General features: G+C 40.3%; 1 protein-coding gene across 2 annotated transcripts in view; it reads right to left on the reverse strand.

Moving 5' to 3' along the window:
* Positions 1 to 11,382, reverse strand: part of RAB3C (RAB3C, member RAS oncogene family) — a 114,235-nt gene extending 102,853 nt beyond the window's left edge. The window contains exons 1-3 of one of the 2 annotated variants that reach the window (XM_050987006.1): positions 11,341 to 11,382; positions 4,472 to 4,492; positions 3,765 to 3,992 (exon numbers count right to left, since the gene is read on the reverse strand). In XM_050987006.1, the coding sequence (XP_050842963.1) occupies positions 3,765 to 3,992; positions 4,472 to 4,492; positions 11,341 to 11,382 (291 nt within the window). The remainder of the gene's footprint in view (positions 1 to 3,764; positions 3,993 to 4,471; positions 4,493 to 11,340) is intronic. The other variant, XM_030237112.2, reaches the window with a different exon arrangement.
* Between the last annotated feature and the right edge of the window lie 400 nt (positions 11,383 to 11,782).

An 11,782-nucleotide genomic window follows, 5' to 3' on the forward strand; every position in this document is an offset into this window, starting at 1 on the left:
GAATATGTACAAAATTGTAATAGGAAAAATTGGATTGGATTGATTGCGTGTCTACGTAGGGAATTTCAGTGACTTATTTACATATTTCTGTATTTTATTGTCAAGCAAGAATAGCACACCAGTATCATTCCATGTATTTCTTCACTTAAGTGCATGGCAAAGTAATTCAGTTCTAATTTTGTCATTCAAAACACATTTTAAAGTTTCATCGCAGTCTTCTGAGTTCACAAAACTGTGAGATTTTCAATACTATTTTATTTCATATATGCTGAACATCAGCTATCACATGATGCCACCAAATAGTTTGTCGCTGATTTTGAGGGAAGTGTTATTACTTCATGCAAGTATTACAACCTCATGCTTCTACTCAGATTCAACATCAAATCACACTCACTATGATTCACTTGATTTTATATTCTATCTAATATAAATTGTCTTTCATAAAGGAACAAATAAATAAATGAATGTATTCATTTTAGAATGTTATTTTCATAACCAATAAAAATAACAAAGTATAATATAATATAGACACAAGCTACCGATATAGACAATGCCTATTTAGAACAATTCTGCCCTGGACATAACTTAGGAGACAGGATAATAGTGCTCTACTTCAGATTTTGTGCACTAGAATAGCTTTCTGAGATCCCTTACTAATTTTACTGAAGGTGTCAGAGGTGCAACAATCAAACTATTTACTAGCAAGCTTAACTGCAACACAATGCTCCAACACAGAACACTCCATCTAAAAAGCACAGACAGCTATAAGTGAGGTGTTGCAATTTGAGTTAATTTGGCAATGACAAGACCTTTTAAGAACTGGCATTAGGAATTTAGTGTAAAATAAACAAATGCCCCCCCCACCCCGGCAAAACAAAACAAAAAACAAAAAACAAAAAACAAAAAAAAAGAAACCCCAAAAAAAAACCACAACAAAAAAACAACCCAACCACCAACACAAATAAAGATGCAGCTGGCTTGGATTAAAACCCTTTCCTATGAAAGTGTGATCTGAAGGCTTGTCTCTAACCCTGCATCTTGGCACGGGACTCTTCAGACAGGAAAGTCTCTTCTATGCTCTAACCCTCTGTTTCCTCTTCCCTAAGGAACACAGAGCTCTTGGGTTGTTCAATCATTTTGGTTTTTTCAGGCAAGAACTGTCAAAGCCTCTTTGCACTCTGATGTTAATGCCATGCATAGAACAGCAAAATACATTTTTGCTACTGCTGGGAAGAGTACAGCTACTACAACCCTTCTACACCAGGGATAGACCACAACATATCTAGATTTTAGCTTTGAACTAAGCACGTATTTGTGACGTGGAGAGGAAAAAAATATACTGGTGTCAAACTAATCATATGACAACCTTGTAAACTAACATTGCTGCTTTGGTTAGGAAAGACATGAGCAATAAAACCTACTGCAATGGTTACTTGTTAATTAAAAGAAGAACTGTGTAAAAACTGTAATATGAACACAATTTTATTGCTCCATTATAAAAAAAAAAGGGTCTGTCAATGCGATCTCCAACATTAACCTACTAAAATGAAATCAGCATGTTACTGAAGTGTTTTGTGTATAGATATATATAGCTATATATATATATATATATATATATAGCTATATATATATATAGCTCTATATTTATAAATATATATATACACCACTGTTATACTAATGACACTTAAACGTAAAAACATTGAGAGGCAAAAAGTCTATCTTCTGTTTCCTAGAGGGTACAGAACAATAAATTCATTGAGATACCAAGGGCTGAAGCCAAATGAGACAGAGTCTATAGAGTCTAGAAAACCCTGGGAAATTTTCCATTTTACTATATTAATAAAATATTCAATTTATCTGCCGTTTAAATCATGTTAGATGAACTGGTCAGATTTGAACCAAGATTTTTTGAGACTTAATGGCTGCCCATCATGAAATGAATTTTAAATTATTCATATTCATTAAAAAATTAAAAAGGAAAATCTGGTGTTTAGGGCTCTTACAAAAATTTCACAAAGGAAACACTGCTCTAAATCTTCAAGCACACCAGGAAGGCCTGCAGTTCTAGCTCCACATTACTAAAGGTTTTGCTATTTCTCCCTTTCCTTTCAGTATCACCTTATCATCCAAGAATGAGGGGATGTATCAGTGAATGTATCCTAAATCCAACAATGTCCTGGGGTGCACTAGGCACAGATAGGCAAGTGAAGGGATTCACCTACTTTGTTCATCATTCCTCTGACCTAGATGAATTGTGGCTTTTAGGGGAATGATGCCTTAGGATTTTAGCTTTTCAAGTTTTCAAATTCTGTACTGCTTTAATGTATAACTCTAAAACTCTATATAGAGTGTTAGTTACTGTCTTCAGATTTTGGTCAGATAAAACAATTCCCCTAGGCCTGAAGCTGAAGGACACCTTACTGTCTCAGGCCCCAAAAGTACAAACAAAAATGAGTTGGGGGCAGGAGCCAACTGGGGGTATATGACTTTATTACCTGAAGCTGTAATTGAAGAATTAACCTCTGATATGTAAATGGACCAAACTTGTCTGTCTGAAAAACAGATCCTGACCATCATCCATCTTGGGTGTAGCCTCTTGGAGGCTTCTGACTGCCCAGGGTGTATCTGTTGAAGGCCTTCAATAAATACTTGCTATTACTCTCTCTGGTCTAGCCTCTGTTCCAGGTAGCTTCTACAAGGCATCATGCACTGGGCAGCTTCACCTGAAGTCCTGTGTGTGGTTTTGACCACCAATAATACAAAAGGTATTTAGAAAGCATCCAAAGAACAGATGGTGAGAGGCTTTGAGGGGAAGCCATACGAGGAGCAGCTGAGGTCTGTTCTGGAGGACACTAAAGGGAGACCTCATTGCAGTTACAATCTCCTTGTGAGGGGAAGAGGAGGGGCAGGCACTGACCTCTTCTCTCTATGACCTGTAACAGGGCCCAAGGGAATGACATGAAGCTGTGTCACATGAGCTTTAGGCTGAATATTAGGAAAAGGTTTTTCACCTTTTTCAGAGAGTGCTTGGGTGTTGGAACAGGCTCCACAGGGAGGTGGTCACAGCACCAAACCTGCCAGAATCAGGCACATAGAGTGATTGTTGTGTTGGTTCTGTGCAGGGCCAGGAGTGGGGCTCCCAACTCAGGATATTTTATGATTCTATGGAATAAGTTTTGGCCATAATTTATTTTTGATGAGAACTGGTGAAAAAGGAAACCAATGCCCTCTCATTTCATTTTTCTCCACTGGGTATCTTTCTACTGTCTCTAAGGTATAGGCAGTATAGATTTGTATGCGTGGCTAACACTATCTCTCTGAACAAGATTTCTTCCTCAGCAGAAGACAGAAGATTTTTCAGGTGATCAGGATGACAGCACAAAAAATTATGCCTTCTGTTATGCATCCACTATTATAGCTCACACATGCATTCATAATTTTTTAAGGGAAGACACTAGATCTTAAAAGTGGTGTTTCGAGGTACTTTGATGTAACACTTTCTATAGTCTACATATTGTAGAGACATTTAGAGCTCACTACACAGATATTAATATGTGTCAACCTGTATTATTTCCAAAAGTAATTTAATTAATTAACTGTACTTCAATACCTTAAAAATACTGTTTGCACTCTAATATTCAAGACAGAAAAACTATGCAAGAAATAATTAACTGCTATTTCATTCCTCTGCTCACCTGCAGTTGTGTAAATGCTATCAAAACTACATCAAATTGCTTAATTCACAGATTCATATTTTAGCTTACCCAAATCTGTAGCTTAATTCTTTTTTCATTTTTGAAAACGGTTTTGACTTTGAAATCGATCCCAACCGTGCTTACAAATGCAGATGTAAAGGAATCATCAGCATATCGGAACAAAAAGGAGGTTTTTCCAACACTGCTGTTGCCGATAATGAGCAGTTTGAACATGTAATCAAAGTTCTGGTCAGATGTATCTTTCTGGCCATATCGGGAATCTTGAACGGATGCCATCTGTAATTCAAAATAAAAAAGAAATATCTTATTGTCTCTTTTATAATAAAAAATGGAAATATTTCAATTTTATTGGACTTTTTCATACCAGGTATCAATGAAGTTCAAGAACATTGAAAGATTTGCCAATGTAAACTTCAAGAAATGCACAGAGTTCTAATTAATCTTTACCAAAGGAAAAATTTACCATTTTTCCTTTTAGTTATCATACCATTAAATATACACCTCTGAAATAAAGTCTTGATATTTTTCCAGTACTAGTATATTCTGTAGGTTTTTAAATTTGCAATATTAATGCAACATCATCATAATTGGAAGTTAGATTATTATTAAGAATATTACAGTTCGGAAGGGATGTCAAAGATCATCTAGTCACTATCCTGCTGCCAGGAACACCTCCTACCAGACCAGGTTGTTCAAGGCCTTATCTAACTTGGCTTTGAACCTGGTCTGGAGCATCCACCACCTCTCTGGGCAACCTGTGCCAGTGTCTCACTATTCTCACAGTAAATAATTTTTTCCTAATATCTAATCTAAATTTCCCCTCTTTCAGTATCTATTTCTCTTTGCCCTGTCATTCCAGTTCCTGTCAGAAAATCCCTCTCCAGTTTCCCTGCAGGCCCCCTGAGATACTGGAAGGTGTCTGTGAGGTCCCACACAACCCTCTCTTCTCCAGGCTGAACAGCCCCAACTTGCTCAGCCTGTCCTCATAGCAGGGGTGCTCCAGCCCTCCCACCAACCTCCTGGCCCTCCTCTGGACCTGTTTACAACTCCTTGTCATTGTGCTGGGGACCCTAGAGCTGGATGCAGTGCTCCAGGTGGGGTCTCAGCAGAGCAGGGCAGAGGGGTAGAACCCCTCTCTCATTCTGCTGGCCAGTGCTGCTTTGGATGCAGCCCAGGATTCCCTTGGCTTTCTGAGCTGGGAGCACTCACTGCTGGCTCATGGTGAGTTTTTCATCAGCCACCACCCCCGATCCTTCCCCACAGGGCTGCTCCCAATCACTTCTCTGCCCAGCCTGTGTGTGTGGGTGGGATTGCCATGAAACAGGTGTAAGACCTCCTATTTGGCCTTGTTGAGGTTTGCAGTGGCCCATCTCCCAACTGTGTCAAGGTCCTACCAGATGACATCAACATTTTGAAATCTGATTCCTTGAAAAACAGTTTTTAATCCACATAAAACATCTGAATAAGCACAGATTACTGAACACTGTTAAAAAGCAACCTATTTTGCTCTAGTTAAGATCATGGATTCTATTTATAAAAAGTGCACCTTAGGCTTGCATGAAAATTGCAGAGATTAGAGTGAAAATGTGACCAAAGTTCTACCTAGGTTGCTCAAAAAGAAATGGCAAAAATAAAGAACTTAGAGTGTTTCAGCTGAGTTTTCAAGAAAAATTATCAAGTATTTTGAGAGCCTGTGGAAGTTCTTTGATTATGATTATTCTAAGAACAACACTTTTGCATGCTGATTTGAGACAGAACAACAGACACTATAACCTAACATAAAGACTTACAGAAAAGTAGCTCATGTAAAAGCTTTCTAATTTAGGCATCTCAAAATGCATTTGGGCAATCAGAAAGGACAACTGGAACCAGGATGACAGCTCTGCATTAACCTACACTCTCTGCAAAGTTTTAGTTACTGTATAATGTTTTAGATAATTCTGCTATCTCATAGCATCAAAAACATGATGCCAGCTTCTTTGGGCTACTGAAGAGGCATACAGGAGTGGGGACCAAAATCTCTGAAAAAGACATTGGAAGTAGCAAGTTTTTAACAGAAAATTCAGTGTCAGATATATATTTCATAAATTATAGAGTAGGGAGTATTTTATTTCAGAATTCAATTTCAGAATTACCTTTTTCATTAAATGTAGTATTGGGTATCTACGCTTGCAACCTGAGTGTTTGCATTAGCCTTAAAATTTATTCACTTCTTCCACAGCTATGCAACAAAGAAGATTCAGAATTAAAATTAATATTGCCAAGCATACAAATTACTAATCTTTCAGCTTTATCATTTCTATAGAAAAGAGATAAACTTCATTACTGTCCTGTATTATATAACTATTTGGGGGTATTTTGCTTAGAACACAAGAAAAAGGATACCAAATATTGATCAAACGAGTCTACTCACAAATTGCTGTAGAGCAGTATAACAAAGGGCATGCTGATGTTGCATAGAGTTTGCAACAAGAAGTCAATGAGGTCTATCAGACCAAAGACTGCAGCGGCTGTGGGCGCCAGATGTGTGGCCACTGTCTGTTGCTACAGCAGCCTGTTCCACTGCCCTTATGGCTCCCCTCTGTTCTGTTGCAGCTGAAAGCAATAGTTACCCCTTGTAGCAAGGAGGAATATCATATTCTTTCCTGAATCTCCTAGGAAGCCTTTGACATCTTTCCACATCTCCTAGGAAGCCTTTCACATAGCTTCTTCAACCAGATTAAGATTTACAAAAAGAGGTTTAAGCTTTCATCCATTTGCTACCCTGAATCCTATGAAGTTTCCAACTCATCCCCACATACTTTAATGGCTAACATTTCAGAAACAGTATGATTCAGTGAGCAGAGAAATCAGGAGACCTGGATTCTAATAATAGTCCTGCTAGACCATGTACATTGTGTAGCCTTCCTGAGTAATAATGTATTTCCTGTGGACAGTTTTACATACAGATTTTACCCACGGGAATTTCAATGCTCCTCTAAATTAGTGTGGTTATATGCATTGCTCCTGCAGCAGTTTCCACAACATTTCTGGAAAAAAAAATTAAAAACCCAACACTTCCACTTTGCCATAAACTTACGGAGTCATTACTTGCAATATCATAGGCAGAATCATGGGCATGTTCAACGTAGAATTGAAACTATTTTATTTCAGGGTCAGGAGTATGTCCACTTATCGCAGGATGCAAAAGGCATAGGAAAGGCATTGGAAAGGACTAATTTCTCCAAGAGGATTAGTGAGGTAATAAAACTGTTTGGAGAGACTAACTTTAGCCTAGTGAATCAGTCTCCCTAGACTACTGACAGTGATCCTTTCTCCTGTCCAAAACCCAAATGAGCCTGCACTAGTGTAAAGAAGCATCAAACTCTGTGCAGTTGCTAAGACTTTGCCATTATTTCCCAAACTCACTCATTCTGTAGTAAGCAAACAAAACAAATTCTTCCAAGCAAATCCACATTATGCTCACAATCTAAATGATACCCTAAAGAAATACTTCTGTATTTCTGCTGACTGTAAGGGAAATAGAGGTGCTTGGTCCTCTTGAACTTTTTGAATAAGCTTGCAGAGCTTCTCTTTCTTAAATGCAAGCTGCTGATTTAAAAATTAAGTATGGAATGCACTGTAATCCACCTCCCAAGGTATTAATATGTCAGTTCACTCCTGAAAGTACTTTTCCCTACTATTGGAGGCATATATATAATACGAAGAAGATCATGATGATGCTATGCTCCACCTTTGGAAGTTATGCTAAAAGCAATCACTAGGAATGCTGTGTTCCCACCTGTAATTAAACATTACATACATGGATGAGAACCAAATTAAACCTTGCTAAAGTTATGATATTCTGTTTCCAATAAAGTAAAATGCACACCTTTATTTTGACAAAGCTCTTTTCTCAAAGGTTAAATGGATATATTAAACAAGCATCACATTCAACCAAACACACTGAGTTTTCTCTTCAGTACAATTTTGCCCTTATTTGGTAAAATTGAAGAGAAAATGCACATTATTATCATTAGCACCAAAAGCAGTCTCAAACCATTTCCTACAGGACTTAGGACAGACTTGAGAGTTGACTGAGAAGTCTAAGCTCAAGACAATGAACAGAAAACCTATAGACAGGAGATCTCACATGGTTGCTCCTTATCAAAGCCAGGAGGAGTTATGTTGCCAGTTTGAACATGGTGCAAGGACAAATAAAGGATAGCTTTGTCTGCTTTCCTGCTTACAGAACATCTCTAAACTCCTTAAACATGGATTATTTAAGGGCATAGGCAAGTTCAATTATTAAGCAGAGTTTTCTGTCCAGGTGCTTTCCAAGTCTCATGTTTTAGCTATTTCCTTGATCCCAAAAGCAGGGTTGAGAACAAATGTCAGAAAAACTGTGTTTACCTGCCACCTCCATGATCATAACAAAACATTTGGCTATGTGACTCTTTATGCCTTGGCAGGCCTCATTCTTTGGCAAAATCAATTTGAACAGATTTCTTACTCGAGCAGCACAGGATGCTGTGATGCCCCTGCCTTGCACACAACTTTAATTTGCACTTATATATACACTCTGCATGCTTAGTGTAGGATGATATGCCCCTAGAAAATATGGTGCAAAAGGCAAGAAAACCTGACATTGAAAACACTGAGATTTATTCCTTCACACCTTTAGCAAATAAGTTGTTTCCTTTTAAAAACTCTAACAGTCATGTCTTAAAGGAAAAGATCATTAGGAAGTCCAGAAAAAATGTCTTCCTTCTAGGTACAGTGAGGATAGACTAGGTACAATGAGGATAGGGAACTTAAAGTTGTTCAAATGTGCAACACTCTCTTTCTGTCTGCTGTTGTTACAGCCCACCTCTAAAAGTGGGGTAACTGAGGTCCTTTTTAATAGAACACTTTGGGGTCAGATGAGAGTGGAACAGCACTGACTGACTAGTGTTTATACACACATAATTGCAGTGGAAAGAGAAATGGTTCTTTCCTACATAAAGGGTAGAAATATATACACTCCTATTTCTTTCTATACAGCAGCTGACCTTAGTATGTATTTTAGTAAAAACAGAGTTTCCCGCAGCCTTTTGCAAGGCAATCTTTCTGCCTTTTGCAAAATATAATTAGTCAAACATAATCAATGGATATTGAAATAATTTAATACAACGGAAAAATTCAATGACTCTAACTTACCAAACCATATGTAGAATGTGCAAGTGAGTGACACTCACTACACATAGTTGTCTTATATGTGTAGATCAACCTACATCATCAGAGGACTTAAAATATTATCAAAATCCCTCTGTATAAGAACATGGTGACAAATAACATGGCCATGAAGAAATTAATTATTTTCGAGGCGAAATATCAGACTAATCTACAGACTGGATTTTAATCTTAACTCTTTCAGAGGCATCCTATAGCTTTGGTTTTCCTCTTTTCTACATCTTGGGCAAGCTGCTTATTTTCTTGTAATTTTGGTGAATCTCAACATTGATATCCACAGATGTAGACCAGAGCCAATTCTCACAAATCCTAATCATTTCTTTTTTAACCAATTAATAAGAATTAACAAGGTTCAGTAGATAATGCACAGCCACTTATTTGGAATTTACTGATTGCCAGCCATCTGCAGAGCACAGCTTGTAAACTAATGTAGTTGGCAGCATCAGGAAAAGCCTATCTCCTTCAAGGTATTATGGGGTCAGAACCATGTATATTTGTAAATGTATCCCAGCACAATTAGAAACATGTATTTATAAATGCAAAGGATTTTTTTAAGCAGAACACTGAAAAACAAAGTTGGGAAATACCAAGAAGAAACTGAGATTTTAGGTTTAAAATACTTCAGGGAAGCTCTACCTGCCTCATGTCAGCAAAACTAGCATGAATATGGCCACACTGCCAGGAGCTGCCCAGGAGAGTAGAATGTAAGGCAGTAAAAAACAGTTTTGACAACCTGGATTCTTGTGGTGAGCTTGCGATTTATCCCTCATTCCTCTTTCTTTAACCTAAATTTACTTTGTCTATGAAAAGGGTATCTTAGGAAGCATATTTCTAATTCCCACTCTAGGTAGCATTAGTGGCAAAATGAGATACAGTCCTCAGAGGGTTAGTATAACACAGAATATTAGGAGGCCACCAAAATAGTGCTGCTATGAAAAGAAAAAATAAAAGCTGTGTCAGCCCAGGTACTTCAGAAGTACATTTAGATTTACCAGGGAATATGAAAGAATGAAAATGAAATGGCTAAAGCTTTCTGCCATTTACTCTAATTAGTACAGCACTCAGGGTCATGAGACTATGAAAGACTGAGTACCTTTTTGTTTGCCAGAGAAGCTGCATCATGCTAAGAGACTAAGTGAAATTCTAATGCCACTGTCTAGGGCACTGATGAGACAGCATTAGGGACAATTCTGATCAAGTGTGTTTATGAAAGCCAAAGTTCAAATGGGAAAACACTCAGAAAGGTTAACAGGAAGATTATCTTATGGCAGAAATAAAAACGAAACGAAACCAAACAAAAATCCAGTAAAGAAAACATTAGCTTGTTTCTCTGCATAGTAATCTGGTCATGATGCAATAAGAGCTATTTAGACTGATATATACTGGAGCAGACACTGGATCTTATCAATAGCATAAACTGAGTGCCTCTGAGCTGGAGGTTAGTAAGTATCTAACCAGCAAGTGAACAAGCTTCCACAGTACACTGCCAAAAAGGGGGAGTGGCAGAAGGAGGACTCCAGAAGCAATTAGATAAGTTAACTATAAGGTGCATATGAGATCCTCTGAGGACTTAGCGGCTTGGCAGGCTCTTGTACTCCAGTGCTTCTACTATGAACTCACATTGACATATCTAATAATTTTGCTGAGTGATAGGAGCTGAATCGTCATGCAAACTCCTGTATCTAATAGCTTTGTTTGGCCTTTTTTATCATAATTTTATCATAACTTCTTAAATGTCTGTAAGCAGCATTTTGGCTTGCTATTGCCCTTCCCAATCACGTTTGGATGTGCCTGCTACAAATGTACCTTGTCTAGACATACCTATTGCCAGTGACAACAGCATATAAAAAACTAAGGAAAATTGTTTTCATATCTTTCCTTGGGAAAGGAGATAATTTACAAATTATGTCCCACTTCCTAATTTTTTTCTCCCCTCAACCACCTTTGAAATGATCTTTCCATACATAAAAACTGAGAAGGGGCCCCTCTTTGCTACCCCCAGCTCTAGCCACGAGCCAACTCTCCCCGCTGTAGGTGGACAACTGTTCCATGACTACACAGGTGGAGGCATCGTGCCAACTTCCTGTGCACTTCGGCAGGACCTGGGTACAGCTCATCATCCAACACCCGACAGCCAGTCAGTCCCAGGAGAGCTGCGACCGGCGCTCGGGGGGCAGTATCTGAAAAACACCGTTCGATGTGCCCAAGTGTGACTCGAAACCCACCCGCTGCCCCGCGACGAGCCCTCCCTCCCGGGGACACGACCCCTCGCACATGCCCCAGGCCCCCTACACGCCAGGGTGTCCTCACCCTCTGCCCGCAGCAGCAGAGCCGGCCCGGCAGCCCGGGCGGAGAGACTCCTGCCCGGTCCCGGCTCTCGGCAGCACCGCGCCCTCCGCACCCCTCTCTGGGCTCCGGCCCGGGGACCGACCTGCATGGGCGCTTCGTGCCTCATCGCCGGGCGCGGCCCCGCCGCCCGCCCGCTGCCGCTCGCTCCCGCACGCCAACAGCCGCCGCCGCCCGCCCGGGCTCTGCCGGCAAACCCGCGTCGAGATCAGCACCGGAGCTGTCCCCGCTCCGCCCCCGGCCTGCCCCGCCCTCTCTCCCGTGACCTCCCGGGAGTCGTAGTCCTGCTGCCCGGGTCCCCCGGCCTCAGCTCTGAGAGAAGGGACTACAGTTCCCGGGGTGCTCGGCGTCAGGCCGCGAGCGGGCGGGGCCGGAGCGGCGAGCGCGGAGCCCCGCGATCCCGGCTTGAGGCCGCAGAGGGCACGGGGCCAAGGAGCGGGGACCCTGTGGTGGGGCGGGGACGCGGCGCGCTGTGCCCGTGTTGAGGCGGAAAGAGAAGACGGAGCGGG

Source organism: Serinus canaria, chromosome Z (assembly GCF_022539315.1).
Source record: "Serinus canaria isolate serCan28SL12 chromosome Z, serCan2020, whole genome shotgun sequence".
Taxonomy (NCBI): Eukaryota; Metazoa; Chordata; class Aves; order Passeriformes; family Fringillidae; genus Serinus; species Serinus canaria.